Source organism: Impatiens glandulifera, chromosome 1 (genome assembly GCF_907164915.1).
Source record: "Impatiens glandulifera chromosome 1, dImpGla2.1, whole genome shotgun sequence".
In the NCBI taxonomy this organism is placed as follows: Eukaryota; Viridiplantae; Streptophyta; class Magnoliopsida; order Ericales; family Balsaminaceae; genus Impatiens; species Impatiens glandulifera.
In genome coordinates this window covers 157,340,826-157,362,963 of record NC_061862.1, presented here as the reverse complement: position 1 = coordinate 157,362,963, position 22,138 = coordinate 157,340,826, and the positions used below count along the sequence as shown (strand labels likewise).

General features: G+C 33.1%; 1 protein-coding gene across 1 annotated transcript; it reads right to left on the bottom strand.

Moving 5' to 3' along the window:
- Nucleotides 1-18,159: 18,159 nt before the first annotated feature.
- LOC124912745 (protein FAR1-RELATED SEQUENCE 6-like) lies at nt 18,160-21,699 on the bottom strand. Its single transcript, XM_047453396.1, has 4 exons — nt 21,607-21,699; nt 19,297-21,384; nt 18,383-18,443; nt 18,160-18,182 (listed from the first exon to the last, which is right to left on the bottom strand). Exons 1-4 carry the CDS (start codon nt 21,697-21,699, stop codon nt 18,160-18,162), a joined length of 2,265 nt encoding a protein of 754 aa, XP_047309352.1.
- Nucleotides 21,700-22,138: the final 439 nt, after the last annotated feature.

Sequence of the window (22,138 nt, the reverse complement as noted above, 5' to 3'; positions counted from 1 at the left end):
TAACCACGGCGTTATCAGAAAACCGTGATTAATAGTATAGTATTTTTAATCACGGCTTTATGCTATTGCCGTGGTTATTAATTATCTCTAAAAAAGAGTGGAGAAATGACTTTTAGTCACGACATTTATCATTAAACTGTGACTAATAATAATAGCGGGAGTGTGGCGGGAAAACAAAAATATTAGTCACGGCGAATACAATGAGAGCCGTGGGTAATAAAAATTATTAGTGTGGGCTTTATATAGCCGACACTAATAATAATTATTAACCACGGCGTATATATCACCGACACTAATAATTTTTATTAGCCACGGTGAATGATCGCCGTGATAAATGTTGGTTGTTAAAAATACTTTTTCTACTAGTGTACGTACTAGTTTGAACTATTAAGTTATTTTATTTCTCATGAATTAGTTTAAGTATTAAGTTTATTATTTGAGAGTTTTTGAAGTATGCAATTAAAGAAACAATGATATACTCATTGTCATTTTTACATAGGGTTAAGATTATATATATATTTTTTTAATAATTTAGTTGTTGGGACACCAGAAGATAAATTATCCTTTAATGTAAGAACAACTTCAACATCGAATAATTACAGAAACAAAAGAAAACAACTAAAGAACGCAAACACAAGATTTAGAATGGTTCGATCAAAACAGGCTACATCCACTTTCGAAGCACTCTCAACTTTATTAACAATATTATTAAAGAAGTATTACAATGATTCTCTAATAATGAAAGCTCACACATAACTCATAAGGAAGCGATCTCTCAATGCAAAGACTTGAGTATTTTCTAAAGTGCTCGATTGCACCTTTAAATAAACATCAATTCGGTCAATATCAATATTTTTTTCAAAACTCCCTGTATCATATTTCCTAATTGTATTTTCATAACAAAAGATATAATTTCTTTTTGTAATAATCTTATTTCATAATATCAAGATTATATATCAAAAGATATAGTTTTCTTTTACTGAATATACTCTTTCCTTATACTAAGATTAAGCTTGTGTATCATAAATATACCATATTTGTAATATATTTGTAATATTGTAAATTTATTTTCAACATTATCTGATGTTTAGTTTTTAGAGTTTGACCGTTTCATTGATTTTTTCATGAATTGTTGTAAATTTAAGTTCTAGATTTGACAATTGCTTATAATTGCAATTAACGAAAGAAGATGTTATTTTTTATAAATTAGTTAAAAGATTAGGTTTGTGATTTAAGAATTAACAAAGTATGACAAATACTTTCTATTTTTACATATATTCTTTATGAAACTAATTTAGATTCTTTAGGTTTGATTTTCATTAAAAAAAAAATATATCGATTCAACATGTTAACTTCATATATTAAAATGAAATATCAGTTCGACATTTTAACTTCATAATTTCATAAACAAAATATTGGTTAAAATGTTATAACTTCTTAAATTAATATATATATATATATATATATATATATTAATTCAAAATGTTAATTTACTAAATTAAAAAAAAACATCGATCGATATTTTAAATTTTAAATTCCAAAATTTTTTTTTATCGATTGCAAAATTTAATAATATTTTAAATGATGAAATAATAAATTATTTTGTTTGAAAAAACATAAAATAAATAAAATAAAATTTGAAAATACAATTACGACTTAAAAAGAGTGAAATTGATAATTATAAAATTACACGAAATTAAATTTTATTAAAATTCTAATCCTAATTTTTAATATTGAAAGGTTAACAAACTTAAGAATTAAAATTACACTTGAATGCAATTAACAAAGTAAGATGGTCTTTTCCATTTATTACATATAACAATAATGGGTTATTTTGTTTTTTTGTGTATTAACTTTAGTTTTTAATTAAAGTTATGAGAATTCCTAAAATTTATTTATTTGGCAAAGTCGTTTTAACAACAAAAAAAAAAAAAAAAAAAAAAACATTTATGGTCTTGAAAATGTTTGTAGATGTCTTATTTATTATATTTATATATTTTATACATCTTTGAAAGAAATTCGTTTTGCGGGTTAAATGTGTAACAAAATTTCATTTTATAAAATGCTCCTAAACTCTTGAAAATATTAAAAAAAAGGGGACACACACCTTAAACCATGATCCAGCAACCCATAAACCATGTTACTTTGTATAGAAATACTCATAGTTGAATTTGGGTTTAAACAAACAAAAATTAATTTCAAAATTTTAGAAGATATAATATTTTGAAATATATAAATTAATCTTGCACATCGATCATATAAATTTCCCCGATTCCTTCTCTTTATTGTAAAGGAAGTCTGAAAGCTTGAAAGCACCATCTACTACTACTAGAGATGTCAAACTCAATGCTTACAAGTTTCAATCAATTAGATTAATAGCAATCTAAAATTGAAAATTCAAATTCTAATAAAAATAATTTTTTCTTTAGCTTTTAGAAAAGCCTTAGCCAAAGTTCAAAAAATGGAGCTCATAATCATATGCATTAGTATGTATAAAAGTTTGACCTACCATAATTTAAAAAAAAATATTATTAAATTATAATAATATTAAAATAATATTTTAAAATTTTAAATTTAAAATACCCAAAAATAGATTAAAGATCAAATATAATTTAAGGTTAAAATATTGTATTTATTTTATCTAAATTAACCCCAAAAAGGATTAAAATTATTTAATTATGATTTAAACATAAATTATATATAATATATGACTTAAAACAATTAAATAAATACTCAAAAATAAAAATAATGAACATAACTTTTATTATGCTTCCAAAAATATTTTTTATGAAATTTTTGGAAAGAAAAACGCAAGAAAGGGTTAAAAATTAGATTTTAAACAATCATTATATTAAAAATATAAACTGATAATAATGTGTAGCCGAAATTATGTTTAATTATTGCAACAAGATTCTGAACAATTAGAAAATTCAGCGCCCAGAAACACACCACGCACCCCGCTATAGCAGAAGCGCGCACACCCAATCCACACTTGATCAGCTCACATGACGTTAACCCCGTAAACCTAATCTTCCAAACGACACATCTCTAACGGAACACAGCGACGCATTTTTGGTTACACGAAACGACGTTGTTTCGTTCGTCTTTCCCGGTTAAACAAGGCGATCGTCAGAGGCCGCGCTCGACGCTGGCGTTTCTTTTAGAAACTTTATCTTCGTCTACTGTAATCCTTATCCCTCCATTTTTTAACCATGTGCACGTCTTCTCATCGCAATCATTACCCCCAAGATAAAATTTCAAATCTTATCTTGAATCGGACTAGCAAGGACAAAACAGAATCCTCGAAGATGAACTTCATTCAATAAATTAGAGTTGAATTCGACCTCCTCAACCGACCTAACTTAGTATAAATACTCTTTAGATCCTTTTCTTCCGATCCATCAAACAATCATCACATCTTACAACCTAAATCAAAGAATGAAGATTCCGACAAGAATTGGATTTTTGTAAAATCCTCTTCGGCGATTAAAGCTTTGGTCCAAGCTTTGGGAAAGCTTCTAACACTTCATTGGAGTGTTCTCCAAGTGTTGGTAAGTTTTCAGATCCTCTGTATTTAGATTTGTAATTGAAGATTGAATTTTTCCAAGTTTGGTCGGTTTAATATATTCTAGGGTTCAATTATGTGTTTTCTTTGTTTAGAATCACTCCTTAGTAAGGATGACAATTAGAAACTGCCTTACAAAAATCGAATCGAATTGCCCCATTTGGGACGGTTTCCCCCCTAAACCGAACGGGAATGAGACGGGAATGATACTTGTGTCCCCCGCCTTGATCCGCCCCGATTTTACCCCGATTCTGACCCGAACACTATGAACATAATTAAATATATTAAATCACCAATATATTTATTTATTAATTATATTTTATAAGAGTCGTAAGTTTATTTCTTTATAATAATATAAAATTTTAATATATTACAATATATATTATGTTAAGAAATTCGTTTATATAATTTTATTACAATTTTTTTAACGGTGTCCCATGGGGATTTTCTGAAACCGAACGAAACTGAATGGGGCGGGGATGTTATTGAAAAAATCCCCGAAATAAAAACGGGGCGGGGATGGTAAATGCATTCCTCGTCCCGAACCGCTCCATTTCCATCCCTACTCCCTATATGATGCATGAACTTTATATTGAAAGAGATTTGATCAAATCAACCTAAAACAAAAAAACGAAAAACTAGTTTGAAAATCTGGATTTTTGAATTTAATGTTCTTGAGCTTTAAACTCGGATTTTTTGATTCAAATAGTTTCTAAACATGTTAGGATAATTTTCAGAACATTATAACAATATCCCGATCATGTTTGATTAAACTGAAATTTTGAAAAAATGGATTTGAATTTCGTTTTCAAAAGTTATTACAAAGCTTTAATGATACTCTTGTTTTGGTTGTATTCAACTATGTTCATCATTTCAAAGCTAATGGAACAAGAATTATACCTTGAGATAACCTAATTCAAAATATCCCAAATTTGACCTAAAATCGGTTATGAGAAATTGATCTTTATAGAGATCGATTGATCATCATTAGGGTTAAAACTTTTAATCCCTACAATCATATGAGTTGATTACAACTTACATATCATGAAATATCATGATTTCTTGATCTGTATCACAAGATACAAGACCTGCAATTCATGACCAATTCAAGAACACTCGGTCCTCTTGGACCAAGGCAAAGGACCGAGGTTCTTAGCTTAGGACTAAGAATTAGGACTAAGGATCCTCGATTCGGATCGAGACCAATGATCGATGTTCTTGAGTCAGGACCGAGACCAATGACCGATGATCTTAAGTTATGACCGAGCCTTATGACCAATGTTCTTGAGAAAGAACCGAAGAATCGGACCGAAGTTTCTAACCTCGAACCGAGAGGTTTGACCTGGGACCGAGCCTCCTAGGTCCACGACCGAGAAAGCTAGACCTAGGACCGAACAACCTAAGTTAAAGACCGAGCCGTCCAGTCCCTCGACCGAGTAGTCTGAGTTCGAGATCGAGCCTCTCGAACCCAAGACCGAACCCTTCAAATCCATGGACCCACACTCCTAAGACCTGATCTAGACCTTCCCGGTCTAGATCGAGCCTATCCGAGACTAGATCGGCAAAAACAAACCCAAACCTTAGGACTCTGGTAAAGGTCTCTTTGGTTTCACTTTTCAAAACTCAAAATTATTTTTTGAATTTTGGAATCCAATCCATTTTCAAATAATCTCGAAAGGTCATAAAATGATATTTAAACATTTTCGGGATATTTCCCAAACAAATATTTTGGCTAGGCCCTTTTGGAATTTATTTTTAAATTATAACACTTTTCAGATATTTTTTTGAGTTTTTACTTTATATCAACGTAATCGCAGATAGGAATGGAAACGGATACCGTACCCGACGGGTAGTGAAGTACCCATCCTCGAACTCGATTTTTATTTCACTACCCGACCCCGAACCTCATATGTATCTCTACTTCTATGACCATCCCTGATTCGTCAGGTACCTGATCCCCGACGGGTACCCCATTACCCAATTAAAATTCTTATAACATTATAAGGATTGAAGAAAAAGAAAAACATAATAAATAATTTTAATATTAGTAATATCGAAATATTAAAAATACAAATAAAAACATCATTTATCTACCTTATAATTTTTGTAAATCTTGAAGAAGATAAACTAGAGTAAAGAAAAAGTAGAATGAACATTGAAAAAAATTACAATATGAAGAATGATGAGAGAGAGTAATATTTTGTTATTAAAATAAAAGTTTAAGTTGAAAATTTATGTAGAGAAATATTTTTTAGGGAATATAAAAAAGTTAAAGTTGGAGTGTAGTGTATTTATGACTATATTTTGGAGTGAAGTGTAGATAAGATCAAATTAAATTATATATTTAATATACATTGTAATCATGAAGCATTTGAAAAGTCACACATTAAATTTTAAAAAAAAATATTAATATAGCCGGGTACCGGGTATTAAGCTTGGGTTTCGCACACTTCCCATCCCCGACTCCGTACCTGACCGGGTACCTTCTCCCTCTCCCCATGCTCGACCCCAACTCTGATTTAAAATTCTCAAACCTGACTATGGTACCCATGGGTATCGGACATATGGGTACTTATTGCCATCTCTAATCGCAGATACGCTCTTTTAAATAATTTTATACAATTATTTACGTAATGTAAACATATCCTTGTTTAGGACCTCAGACTACTAATTAAAGGAAATAAATGTTATAAATAAATCTTGTAATAGCCCGACTTTTCTTTAAAAAATAAACCGTCCTTTGACGGGCATAAAGGACATAGCGCGAAAACTCATTCCCGAGCGTTACCAAAAAACGAACCCCTTATAGAAACTCTAGTATAAAATACGTTTATACACGTACCCTTTACTGATTTCTCTAAAATTATTTGGCGGCTCTGTTTTCAAATAAATAATCTTTTAAATTAGTTATATTTAAATAATTTAAATCGGGTTTTAATCAAATTGTTATTTGACCCCAGATCATAAAAATTTGAATAGAATTAATTATTTTTTATAATTAATTTCTAAAACTCCCAGTGTAACCCCCATGAACTGCTCGCCTCCGTAGCATAGCACATGTCGTGGACACATGGCAATAAAGGGAAATATCGCGGAGTGACTCGAAGTTCGATGCGTTTCAACCATGGTTTACCTGTTAGACTTCTTTTAAAAATCATTATTTTAAAAGATTTTTAGAATAATGCTTGGGAGCTTTGGAATTAATTATGTAAAAATAATTAATTTGTTCAAATTTTAATAATCTGGGGGCCAAATAACAATTGGTTGGAACCCGGTTTAAATTAACTAATTTAAAAAAGATTATTTATCTGAAATCAGAGTCGCCAAATGATTTTATGAAAATCAATAAAAGGATACATATATAAATGTATTTATATTAGAATTTATGTAAGGGGTTCGTACTTTGGTTACGCTCGGTAAATGGCTTTCGCGCTATTTCCTCTGCGAACATCAAATGACGGTTTTAAAAATTTTAAAATAAATAAAGTCTGGCTATTTAAAATTTATTTATAACATTTTATGTAGTCCATGGGTCCTAAACAATGATAGGTTTAGATTGCGTAAATAATTGTACAAAATTATTTAAAAGGGTGTACATATGACCGCATTGATATAATATTGAATAAAAACTCTAAAAAATATCAGAAAAGTGTTAGATTTTAAAAATAAATTCTAAACAGGGCCTTAGCTAAAATATCGGTTTAGGAAATATCCCGAAAATATTTAAATAATTTTCTGACCCTTCGGAATTATTTAAAAATGGATTCGGGTTCTAAAATTACAAAAATAAATTTGGATTTTGAAAAATTGATATAGGCTCGGATTAGCTTTAAAATGATGAATGTAGTTGAACACAACTAAAACAAGAATATCATTACATCATTAAAACGATTTTTTAAGATGGAATCAAAATCCAATTTTTTTTTAAAACACAGTTTGATCAAACGTGATCAAAACGATGTTACAGTCATTGGGAGTTCATCTCAACATGTTTACAAACATGTTTTAGCAGCTATTTGAATAAAAAAATCAAGATTAAAACTCAAGAGCTTGAATTTTAAAAATCCAATTTTTTGAAATCTTTGATTTAGTTTGATTTGATCCGACTTCTTTCAATAGAAAGTTCATATAGTAATTGATTCTAAATAAAGAAATTATATAACTAAGCCTTAGAACAGATGAAACCGATCAAACTTAAATTTTTTGAAAAAAGAATCAAATCTTCAATCACAAATTGAATTATAGAGGTTCCTGATTTATACCAACACCTGGAGAACACTCCTTAGATGTGTTGGAAGCCTAGATCAAAGCTAAGATCACCAAAGATGGTTTTCAAAAAAACTAGTTCTTGGCTGGATTGATTCCTACTGTAATATTCGTGAATGTTTGATGATCTTTTAAAGAAACCCTTACGGAGTATTTATAGTGGTCTTAGGTCGGCGTGGCAACCTAGTTTTAGGACGAGGTATTCAACCTAGCTATAGGACTATTGTAGGCGATGATAAGGGCAAAAGAATCATCGGATAAGGTGGAGAAATGATCACGCTAGACCTTTTGGAAGAATCGCGTCGACGAGTCGCGATTCCGATGAGCATTCTGGCACGACGAAGAAGACGACCCAAAACGACATCGTGTCGTGGCGCCGTTACGTGTTCCGTTCGGTCTGTCAGCATTTGGATTAATGGGGTTAGCCTATCCCGTTAGTTATTCAGGTGGAGCGGGCGCTAGCTAGCTTTGTTTCAGCGGACTCTGTGGCGCGTTCTTAGGCGCCGGATGAAAATTTAGGCTGATCTGATGGCTGAGAATCCTGCTGAAACAATATTTTACGAATACGTGAAAAAAACACTCGCATTCCTTTCCTCTATAAGATATATAAATGATAGCACCAATTAGAAACACTTAAAACCACTGGCAATATATTTATTGTCTTTTGCTTTCTCCATAACCAAGTTCCTAATATCATGCCAATGACTTGGACAAATAGGAAGATTCATATGAGAAAATTATATTAGCCCACAACACGATGAGGTTGGATCCTCTGCTCCTAAACCCTCACTCACTGCTCCATGTTCCCTCTCACATAGAGGAAAAAAAACAATATTTTTATAAAAAAAAATATTATTCCACTTTTACCCTACCCCTCTCCTGTGAGGGGAGTAGGGATGGTTTGCTAGAAGAGCATCCTAAGTGCAACACAACAACAAACTGAGCATTCTCTAAGGATGTGGGGGTATCGTGTCATCCTTTCAGGAGTAAATTAGGACACAATATATTTCCAAAATATGCACAAACTTATCAAAAATCTTATCCCTTGTCATAAACTTTTCTCTAAAAACAAGTCATAAAATAATCTGATGCCTCAGAATAACTTTGAGAGACCAAACCAAATGAGACCACTCAACATTCTGTCCATGAACACGAATAATATGCAACGCCAAACTAAAGTTGAACATATTATCAGCATCCATTAAGATTTATTCTACTAATCTCCTCAAGGATCCTCATACCTTTGGGAAATCGCTTCAGAAGATCATTCAATTCCACATCCTTAATATATATCTAGCACCGTACCAATCTGATAGTCCCTTCTAATTTAAACCCTCTCGAATTCCTACGTTGTGAAAATAGGCTTCCCTTCAAACAACGAATCATACTACAAAGTAAGTACTTTATCATTACCAACTTGAATCTGAACCATCTTCCCTTCACAAACCCTTAATCTGAAAATCTTCTTTAATGACCATGTGATATCTGTTAAGGAACCAGACAATCTTACTCCACAAAATTTGCAAGTCAAAGATGCAATCAAGTCACAATATATTCCTCCATAATCTTAGTGATTGCACAACTAATTCTTACCCATATTTAGACTTTACATATAACAAATTGTAATATAAATAACCTGTACATTTCTCATTCATATATACAATTATTCATTTTCAATCATACATCGTCTCTACATGGCATCAGAAGTCTAGATCCTACAATGTCATCAAACGCCTTCTTCGTCCCAAACTCTACCGACCCCGGCTATCCCATCTTCTTTGTCAACCTATCGCAATGCAAACCCTTACAAACTACAAACAACACCACCAACTTTACACAATGGTCTTCCTAAATCAAGTCATTCTTATTTAGTTTCGGCCTATTTGACTACCTCACTGGAGAAAAGAAATGCCCACCACCAACAATCACCAAAGACGACAACACTGTCACCCCTAATCCCAGTTACGCCTCATGGTCTCGACAAGACCAACTATTGTTAGGCTCCCTCATCGGCACTCTTGACGCCAAGATCGCACCTCTTGTAGCCTCTGCTGCTACATCTGATGAAGCATGGACTACTCTCAAATCTCTCTACGCAAATCCTACTCGCAGCCATATCCTCCAAGTCAAGAAACGACTTGACTCAATCAAAAAGACACCCGATCAAACCATCACTGACTATATGCATCAAATAAAACAATGCACCACTGAACTTGCCAATCTAGGCAAAACTCTAGATCCCGAAGACATCATTGCAAAGGTTCTAAATGGGCTCGATCAAACCCAACACTGTTCCATCATCGAAACCGTTGAAGCTCGAGATACTCTCATCCCGTTCGATGCTCTCCATGAAAAACTCATACATCATGAGCTCACCAAACTCCATGACAACACCAACTCCACCTCATCAACACCTACCACCGCTTTTGACGCAACCTACAAACCATCATTCAATACTCGCCAAAATAACAATTACTCCCGACCCCAATACTCTAAAGACAACACCCGACAGTCCTCACCACACTACCCCAACCCCTCCTCCTCATCCAACACCAAATCACCTGATGTCTGCCAATATTGTGGCTACACAGGTCACACCATCTCCGTCTGTCGCCACTTCTCTCACGCCCATCCTAACTTTACACTCAAACCCTTTGTACGTCAATCTTGCTACACTCGTCTTCAAGCCAACACTTCCTATTCATCTCACGCCCCTCCATGTGACTGGATTATAGATAGCGGTGCTACTCACCATGTCACACATGATCTCAATAATCTATCCCTTCACACTCCTTATACAGGCAACGATGATGTTATCATCGGTGATGGCTCATCTCTTCCAATCTCTCACATAGGTTCATTCATTATCACCTCTCAAAACAAATCTTTACTCTTTCAAAATGTTCTTTATGTTCCAAAAATTGCACAAAACATTATTTCTGTCTCCAAGTTTTGCCTTGATAATAATGCACAAATTGAGTTTACCTCTTCTTCCTTTCGTTTCAAGGCTATCTCCACGAACACCATCCTACTCCAAGGAACTTTTAATCATGGCATGTACACCTGGTCTTCTTCCTACAAATGTGCCCTTCAAACATCTCTCACATCATCTACTTCAAAGCTATCCACCACGTCTGCTCTCCTATGGCATCACCGTCTTGGCCATCCGTCATTTAAAATTTTTTCTTATATTTCAAATTTATGTAATTTAGGTTCAATTTCATCCCTTGATTACTGCAATTCTTGCAAGATTAATAAAGCACACAAACTTTCTTTCTCTCAATCCACTCTTACGTCTACAACTCCCCTTGAATTATTATTTTCAGATGTTTAGACCTCACCCCACCTCTCACATGACAACTACAAATATTATCTAATCTTTGTGGACCATTACACTAAATATGTATGGTTTTACCCTCTCAAAAATAAATCCGACTCTCTCACAGTCTTTCTTGACTTCAAAAAATTAGTTGAAAACTATTTCAAAAGAACGATCATAACCCTATTCTCTGACAATGGAGGGGAGTTCATCAAATTGGCTCCCACCTTACGCGCTAATGGCATCTCACATCTTACTACACCTCCCCATACCCCTGAACACAACGGCTATGCAGAACGCCGTCATCGTCACATTGTCGAAACTGGTCTCTCTCTCCTATCTCATGCCAATCTACTTGTCACTTACTAGAACATGCATTCTCCACCACTGTGTATCTCATAAATCGATTACCTACACCAACCTTACAAAATGACTCTCCCTACTATCGACTCCTAAATGTCAAACCTATCTATTCCCAATTACACTCCTTTGGCGGTCTATGCTACCCATTACTACGACCTTATGCTTCCAATAAACTAGATCCTCGATCTCAACCATGCATTTATCTTGGTCGTTCCCTAACTCAAAGCGCTTTTTTATGCCTAAATCTTACCACAAACAAAATCTACACTTCTCATCATGTCACTTTCATTGAGCATGATTTTCCATTCCACCGTCTATCAAACCAACAAAATTCAACTTCGCTTCCCTCACCTCACGAATGGTTTCCCACTCCCCTCATACCTATTTCATCACATAACCCTACAACACCATCCACCACTGCCACACCCCCACAGAACACACCTCCTACGCCACCACATCCATCACATAACCCTACAACACCGTCCACCACTGCCACACCCCCATAAAACACACCTCTTACGCCACCACATCCACCCCCCCTCCGCCCATTCTCCCTCGTCCTGTAACTCGTCTCACAAACAACATAACCAAACCTAACCCAAAGTATGCCCAACTTACCACTATCTCCTCACCCACGTCACTACCAACCACCCCCAAACAAGCACTCTCCATTCCTCATTGGCGTGATGCTATGCTTACTGAATACAATGCTCTACGGAAACACAATACATGGACTCTCGCACCACCTAGTGAAGCTCGAAATGTCATTGGTTGTAAATGGGTCTTCAGAATCAAATATAATCTTGATAACACAATTCACAAATACAAAGCTCGGCTTGTCGCAAAAGGTTCTCATCAACAAGCTGGTCTTGACTACTCTACCACCTTCAGTCCGGTTATCAAACCAGTCACGATTCGACTCACCCTCTCAATTTCTCTCCAACACAACTGGATATTACGCCAACTCGACATCAACAACGCCTTTCTCCAAGGTGATCTCCAAGAGACAGTCTTCATGCAGTAACCATCCGGCTTCATCGACGCTAACAACCCTTCTTATGTGTGTCGTTTAAACAAAGCCATATACGGGTTAAAACAGGCTCCACGCGCATGGTTTACAGCCCTCACCTCCTATCTACTACAATTCGGTTTTACAACATCTCTCACTGACCCCTCTCTCTTCATTTACAAAAAAAATGGCGATCTCCTATATGCACTTATTTATATCGATGACATTATCGTAACTAGTCCTTCACCTGATTTTGTCTCGGTTTTTATTTCCAACTTTTTCAAACGCTTTTCTCTCAAGGACTTGGGGCAACTTTCCTTCTTCTTAGGGGTGGAAGTACAACACAACACTTCTGGTCTCCTTCTCTCCCAAAGAAAGTACATACACGACCTCCTTCAACGTCATGACATGCTTGACTGCAAACCATCAACTACCCCTATGCTTGCTCACCCTCAACTGCTACAAAATACCTCCACACCTCCATGTGATCCTACTACTTATCGTTCTGCTGTTGGAAGCCTCCAATACTTATACCTCACACGTCCTGACATTGCTTACTCTGTCAACAAGTTAGCCCAGTTCATGCAACACCCGCAAGAAGCTCACTGGACAGCTCTCAAGAAGCTCCTCCGCTACCTTCACGGGACTTCTCACCTTGGTTTGCAATTACATCGCAATACTCCGTTATCACTACATGCCTTTAGTGACGCGGATTGGGCAAGCGATGTTGATAACTTCATCTCCACTACATGTTATATCATATATCTCGGCAAAAATGCTATCTCCTGGACATCTCGCAAACAAAAAACGATAGCCCGATCCTCAACCGAAGCTGAATTTCGTGCCATTGCTAACACCACTTCCGAACTCAATTGGATAAAATCCCTTCTACAAGAACTCGACATCCACTTACCTTCTACACCTGTTATATATTGTGATAACTTAAGTGCTAAAAATTACTCCGCCAATCCGATTTTTCACTCTCGAATGAAGCATGTTGCTCTCGCTTTTCATTTTGTTCGTGAACAAGTCCAAGATGGAACACTTCGGGTACAACACATCAGTGGACATGATCAGCTCGCCGACGGCCTCACCAAACCTCTCCCTCGCCCGCGTTTTGAGTTCCTATTATCCAAGATTGGCCTCTTCAATGGAAGGTCCATCTTGAGGGGGAATGTTAAGGAACCAGACAATCTTACTCCACAAAATCTGCAAGTCAAAGATGCAATCGAGTCACAATATATTCCTCCATAATCTTAGTGATTGCACAGCTAATTGTTACCCATATTTAGACTCCACAAAATCTGCAAGTCAAAGATGCAATCAAGTCACAATATATTCCTCCATAATCTTAGTGATTGCACAACTAATTCTTACTAATATTTAGACTTTATATATAACAAATTGTAATATAAATAACCTGTACATTTCTCATTCATATATACAATTATTCCTTTTCAATCATACATCTTCTCTACAATATCTTCATATTGTTTAATTGAATGTATTATTGTATGTCACCAAGATGTTAGTTAATTTGTAACTATAATCAAATACTAATGTGACTGTCATAGAGAGTATCTTAGATTGCTTTCCAAAGAATGGTTTATATGAAAAGTTTTAATAAGTTATAATAATCTAAGGTCGCTAATTGACAAATGGTGTTTAAAAAATCAAAGATTGGGAGTGTTGAAATGAAAGTCACGAGTAAAAGAGATGACTATAAAAATCATTTCAACTTTCTACTTTATAACAAAAAAAAAAAAAAAAAAAACAAAAATTAGTTTGGTTATTAGTTAAGACATACACTACTATTTTTACATGCTTTGGGGTCATATATATATATTTTCTTAATGAGTTTTGGAGTGATATTGTATTCAATTTTATTTTTTAATACTTATTAAAATGATAAACTTTTTAAATTTTATTTTTGTATAGACTGAAAAAACAATTGTTTTCGTGATGCTTTTTTTATTTTAGTGCATACTTCAAGCCATGTATGTATCTCAATGCTTGTTACATCATTATTATCTATGCTTATATGTTATTATTAAAAAATAAGTTCATATGTAAATATGTAAATTTGTTATTATTGTTAGGTTTTGCTTTCATTTTGGGACAATTAAAATTCAAAATGTAAGTTGGTTTATGTATTGAAACTATTATAAAAAAAATTGTATAAAAAAGGAGCACAAGTAAAGATAATAAAACTATGTTCTCATGTTATACAACGCTCTAATTCAAGGTATTGGTTAGGTGATATAATTTTACTTTTGGAGCTGCAGCAAAACAAAATATATAGTTTATTTTATTTAAGATAAAATTTTAATATATATAAAGTAATTAATTTTTTTTCTTAAAATGGTAAAAATTAAACTAAAATAAAGGTAAAATTTGATATTTTAAAAATGTTCATTCATGTTATAAAATCAAATCCCGCATAATTTGTCTTTTATATATATATATATATATATATATATATATATATTATTCTAATTATTTTATAAGTTAATATTTATAATTTTATTATAAAATATTAGATTCAAAATAAATTTGTATAAAATATTTTATTTTTGGGTAAAGTAAACTTAAAATTAATTATTATAATAATTAGTTTTAGCTAATTCAAATATAATTATTTTTTACCATCCAAATAATTAAGGATTTATAGTAATAAATACATCTATTATTATTAATCTTCATACAATTATTAATTTATTTTTTTGTTAATTAAAAATATTTATTATTATTTTTTTATTAACAAAAACTTCTTCTTATATAACTTATTTATCATTAATTACTAAAATATCTTTTTATTTTATTTTGAATTACATTTTTTGTTTAAAATATTTTTATTAATTAATTAACTTGTATTTATTTTTTCATTTAAAATATTTTTATTTTATTAATAATTTTTAAATAAATCGTATAACTAAAAATCTATAAATATATTTTTTAATATTTATATTTAGCAAGATAGTTTTATTTAATAATTTCTAATTTCTATATGAGCATTGATAGAGGGAGGTAAAATAATAAGGGAAAAAATAAGGGAATGATCTGGCAGTCTATGTGGCCATACACCTCGGTAGATGAGTCAGCAGATGACTCTGCTTCAGTTTGAAAAAGGAAAAAAGAACCGAACGAAACAAATAAAAAACCAATATCTTTCTTTCAAATTTACTGTTTGTTTCTTCCTCAATGAAAACCTAAATCTTAGGGAATAAAATACTCGTCATTCGTCATTATCGTTGTTCTTGCCCATCAGATCTAACTCTGTAATCTGATTTATATTCCTCTGATCTAGGTCGCTCAGTATCCCGGTTTATATTACTCCAATCTAGGTCGCTTAGCTTATTCCAATTCGCGTATCGTCAAAAAAGACTTTTACAATGTAATAGTATTTCACAAAGCTCAGACGTTTTCCCTTCCGATGCGGATGAATCAGCCGGCGGTTTAAGAAGGAAAAAGCTTGCTGTTTTCGTCTCCGGCGGGGGATCAAATTTCCGGTCAATTTACGAGGCTACTGTTAATGGGTTAGTTCATGGAGATGTGGTTGTTTTGGTGACAAATAAACCAGGTTTAATTGATTAATCAGATTTCAATCTGCTTATTTCTTTTATGGGTTATGTAGCTGCCTTCCAGGTGTTTGAATAAATGTCACAATGAACTATGCATAACTTCAAATCTATTTACAGGTTGTGGAGGGGCAGAATGTGCTAGAGATAAGGGTATTCCAGTCATTTTGTTTCCCAAACCGAAAGAGAGTATTTCAGAAGATGATCTTGTAGATACTCTAAGGTTAGAGGTTTTTGGTCTAGAAGTTTCAACATGAGCAGGTTTTTTGATCGATATGCTCTTGTTCTTGTAATGAACAGGCGATACGAGATTGACTTTATCATTTTAGCTGGATATTTGAAACTTATACCAACCGGACTGATTCGTGCTTACCCGCGATCAATCTTAAATATCCATCCTTCACTTCTTCCGGCTTTTGGAGGAAAAGGATTTTATGGGATGAAAAGTGCATAATACAGTTATTAAATCTGGAGCAAGGTAGTTAAGTATTTACTTGTCTATTAATGAGCTTGTTTCTTTCTTGATTTTGGTTTGATGATGTCTTGTTTTGTGTGTTTTAGATTTTCAGTTCCTACAGTTCATTATGTGGATGAACATTATGATACGGGTAGAATTCTTGCTCTGATCTGTAATCTTCCGCCCTTTCTTCGTCGCAGGTGCGTTCTATTCTCATATTCCTTTCCTTTTATGTTTATGGTAATACGCATTTTTGTAACAACACTCGGTCGTTTTCGATGATTAGGATAGGATCTCACATACAAACGCTGATATAGAGAACTTTATCTACGAGGTTACGATACTCGTTCAAAACTGTTCATTCTTTGTCACTCTCGCAAGAAATAACTGAAATGTTTGTTTCTTTTGTCAAACTGATAATGAAATTTTTACATTTTCTATATATAAGTAAATAGATATGGGATGTGGATCAGAGGATTCAAATAAAACTATTGTTGTACAATGACGAAAACTTTTGATTGCCATTTATTTCAAAGAGGTGAGATAAGAGGTGAGATGAGATCAACTGTAAATTATTATGGGTTGAGCTGATATTTGACCTATTGTGTGTATTTATTAACAGGCACCACTATCACTTATTGATTAGTAAGTGGCAGAATACTGTAACTGGCAAAGATGGAGCAGAAAAGTTTGAATGAGAAGAAGAAGAATAAACAAGAAGAATGTTATGATTATCTTACTCTTAAAAAAGAGATTATATAATTTAATCCTTAATTTCAATTCTTTCTTCTTAATGTTAAGTTGTTGTTATCTAAAGAATATTCTCAACAAAGTCAGTCTTTTTATTGTAATATTTCTCATTCATTATGTGTCTAAAATAGCACAATTAATAGCTTATTGTTTTATTATTTATATATAGTTATGACTTATATCTTGGTAGAGTGCTATAATACAGGTCTTAAATTGGAATTCATATATTCAAGTCTTAGATTTGAGTATGAGACTGAATTATTTTCATAACAAATTGACTGTTAGATAATATTTAAGAGAGAATAAAGAATTGACACAGAATATTGAAAAAAATTCACACACCAATTCATCATGCAGCTTTACAAGTTAAAATAAAAATACTTCAAATATTGTATTTTACCTGCACTCTATACCATCTTGGCATCAATATTAAATATGTTATAACAATGGAACAATAACATGCATGTAAAGTCCAGAAATTATGCTTTTGTCATCAATTTTTTGAGTTTTGGAGAGGTAAAAATTATATTATACAATTACGAAGTTACAAAACTTCCCAAAACACCTCTCACACAGACAAACAAAAGTATAGTCTTATCACACAACTACTACCCTGACACTTTCTATCAAGCATTTCTTAACTTTAATTAACGGACATAACTAGGAAATTAGGATAGATGGCAACTAGGAAATTAGGATAGATGGCAACCAGGTTCTTCCTTCAAATCACTTAGATTCTTCCTTCAAATCACTTAGACTCTCATTTCTTTGAATGAAGAATCCCACATATCTTGATCCAGCAGCAACCACTATTACTATTATATACTTCTTTTAACCACAACAAACATTTCCTCAAGCACCACTCATAAATAACCCTACAAATATCAGATCAAATATCATAGAACATTCATTAAGTTATAATCTATAGTTTTTAAAAGTTAATTGTTAGTTTTACCTTATGGACAAACAAAATGACTTCTGAGAAAACACCACAAGCATATTTCAACTACAAAAAATACCAATACATCACATCAATACAACAAAATACTCCAAAAGTCATATGAGAATCACATACTTTGCTCCAAAGCGTTCAAAACACTAGAATGTCCAACATTTGGTCGGCCAACTATTGCTATCTACAACATGAAACAAGTTAACATATCAAAATTTAATGTTATCTAAAGAATATGCTCAACAAAGTCAGTCTTAAAATTACAAACATAATTAAAATTGAAGCTTAAAAAACTATGAAATACATATATATTTCAGAAAAGGTTGAATGGTAACCTGGTTCTGCAAACCTAGCCACAACTTCTAGACAAACCTTAAGTGCGTAGCGTATTCACACATCCGTACTGTGACATTACAATTAACACATCAAAACTCAAAAAAATAGATTTCAGAATCAATTCTAACAATCAAGACTTTGGAAACTTTGGATGCTTTCGGGTATTGCTGTACGTTCCTATACACGTTATTTCTGGGAATATTTCCCAATAGTGCAGTTCGAGGTTTTGTTACTTGTAATAGAATCTTGGAAAATAATATTGTTACCTGTTCATGTATTTCTTTATTAGTATAGATGAGTGATTTGTGAAATCAACTAATTAACTTTAAAATTGTCTTGTTGATCGAGGGAATAAACCTTGTTGAGCAATTGCAGCAGTTTTAGTTGGTTGTGAATATTGCAGATAAGAACTTCCAGTTTGCATGGCTTGATGTGGTGAATGATGTAGATAAAAACCTCCAGTTTGTATTGCTTGATGTGGGGATGTCATCTGTCACAAAAGTAGGTAAATTAGATATTTAAAAACATTTTATGAAGCTTAAATAGAAAATATTTATGAATATGTGTGCTATAAACATTTCAAAATATGTGTTGTTGATGCATATATTGGAAAGACAGTGTTGTTAACTGTCGTGGTTGAACATATGCTAGGTACATTATACTTCTTACCTTTTTGCGAGATCGTGTCGCCGTTTTTTTACAATTTCCTCAACTTTTGACTGTTTTCTTTTTGTTGGTGGACGTCCACGAGACCTTACTTTCATTGGACTATGTAATTTCTTCTTCCCAGCCATTGCCTCCATATGTGCTATGTTGTAACTTTGATCATCATCCAACGATACAATAAGATTATTATCCATTAGCCTCTGTTTTAATTCTTCCAATGTTTGTGTTACAACAAAGTAACTCTTGTCATCTTTTGACCCAAGATCTAAGACTTCATATAACAATAGTTGAAGATTGTTTTTTCTTTGTCTTTCTCCCTTATTACAACATGAGTCATCATAAATATTGGTCATTCCTTGATACCTACGCTTGATGTTTTTCCTCCATCGATCTAAAATATACTTTTCAGGAACTGTATGGACATCTAAATGGAACAAAACGGAAATCAAATGTCTGCACAAGATTCCTCGAAACTCAAAGAGACGACACAAGCACTTCATCTCACATTGTGACTCACTATAGTGTACCTGAAAGGTAATGTCTATTTTACTAGTTTCATCTTTCCCAAATACCTTTTCTACCACATTAAACACATAAGTGGAGCCCTCTTGCTTCACTAATGAAGTGTTACAATACATCAAGCCTCTCATTTCATTCTGAAACATCTTAAAGATCTTATTTGTGTACGCAACTTGAAACTGCTTCTCAATTGGATGAACACTAATGGTTGAAAAACAAGAATTAAAAGACGCAAAATCTGAATTAGTTTCCTTTTCAATCTTGCTTTTCATGGCACTATCATATTGTTCAACAAATTGTTTCAATGTTGTCTTCGAATGCACATAATCATCAAAAAATGAATTCATACTTTCACTTCTTTGACTAGTTGACATCCCAGCCCAAAATTTATCTTTCACAAACGCCGGCAACCACTTATGACGAATCTTATACAAAGAATTCAACCAATCATTTTCCTCCAAATTAAATTCATCAATAAATCTCTTCCACTTACTATCACATTCTTCAGCTGTCAATGAATTGTACACAATATTTTTCAAGTTCTTCTTTATGAGCTTATAATTAGCATAACTACTAAATTTGACTGGAATCTTTTTTGTGATATGCCAAAGACATAAGCGGTGATGAGAATTTGGAAATACTTCACCAATTGCAATTTCCATGGCTTTGCATTGATCAGTAATAATACCTTGTGGAGCTCGGCCTCCCATGCATGTCAACCACGTTTTAAATAACCAAATAAAAGTTTCAGAATCTTCTTTAGAAATCAAACCACAACCAAGCAGCACAGACTCACCATGATGATTTACTCCAACAAACGGAGCAAATGGCATATCATAATAATTAGTCAAATAAGTAGTATCAAATGTAACAACATCATAAAAATACTCATACGCAGCTCTACATCTTCCATCAGCCCAAAATATATTTTTTATACGACCAATATCATCTACATCAATCATATAAAAGAAATTTTCATTTCTACTTTGCATACGACAAAAGTAATTATTCAGAGCGTCTGCATCACCATTTCCAAGTCTTAGTCGTCGTGCCTCAACCACATAGTTCCGACATTTTCTCTCATCAAACGACAAATTTTCAAAACCACCAGCTTCAACAACAAATGATTTAAAACTTTTACTCAAAGTAATTCCAGCTTGATCATTCAACTCTAATTTTCTCTTTGTTTGAGAATCTAACACTTTATAACATCTGAAATGTCGTGACTTTGTTGGACTTAATGCATGATTATGTTCAAGTTGCATACTTGTAATTTGAAAAAATCCATCGTTCTTAACTATAATATTAATCTTTGCTTTGCAATTCGTTCTACTAGAAAGTCTATGACTAAAAGCATTATTTCCTTTAGAAACAAGCTTACCTTCTTTGGCGCATCCAAAACATAAATACTTTAGCTGTCCGTCATCTCCTTTTTTGGAACTCTGCTTTCTAATACCAAAACCAAGATTTTGGGCATATGACTGATAAAAAGCATGAACTTCTTCTTCGGATGAAAAAAGCATTCCCAATTGTGGTATATTAACGCTTTTGGAGGTTGACGAATCACACAACAATTGCAACCCATTTGAATTGTCATTTGTTTCCTGCGTCATAATTTTTTGATCTTTAATTCAATCAATGTATTGTTGCTGCATAAAAATGATATAATAAACTAACTACATATTCTACATGATTAGTATATTGATATAAACTAACTCAATTTACACTCATTCAAACAAATTTTGCAAAAAATTGACCTTACATATCAATAAACATAAATAATATATAACATTGTCGCATAAGACTAAGTATTGAAAGGAACTCACCTGCGACGGAGAAAGGGTAAGAGGTGGCTCTAGAATAAGCTTATACGCATTAGGTTCTGGAGGTTCTAGAGCTTCCGCCTTATTCGCCTCCATTGACATCTACAATCTATATTCAGATAAAAGAAATAACATCCAAAACTACCATAGACATTTGAGATAAGGACTAAATATTTAATTGAAACACACCTGCTATGGAAAAATGCAAAAGATAACCCTAGAATAAACTTATGAGATTCAAGATTCAAGATTCAGAGTGAATATCAAATCGAGATACTCAGCGAACTCAACCTAGATCTGAGGTGCAAGAACAACGACGAGAATCTCATTCACTAAGATTTAGGGTTTTCATTGATCAAGAAACCAACAGTAAAATTTATGATTCGATCGAAGAAAGTTTCTGGGTTTCTAGTTTGCTTCCCTCCGTTTGGTTCTTTTTTTTCTTTTTCTTTTTTTAATTAAACTAGAGGGAGAGAGCAGATGAGTCATCTGCTGAGGTGTAAGCCACGTAGACTGCCAGATCATTCCCTTATTT

Bases quoted from the DNA above. Each gene is read 5' to 3' on its own strand.
- LOC124912745 (XM_047453396.1), bottom strand. From the start codon at position 21,699: ATGGAGGCGAATAAGGCGGAAGCTCTAGAACCTCCAGAACCTAATGCG. The intron at 21,385-21,606 runs GTGAGTTCCTTT...ATTATGACGCAG, and splicing joins TTACCCTTTCTCCGTCGCAG to GAAACAAATGACAATTCAAA. The intron at 18,444-19,296 runs GTAAAAAAACGG...TTCATGTTGTAG, and splicing joins AGTCAAAAGTTGAGGAAATT to ATAGCAATAGTTGGCCGACC.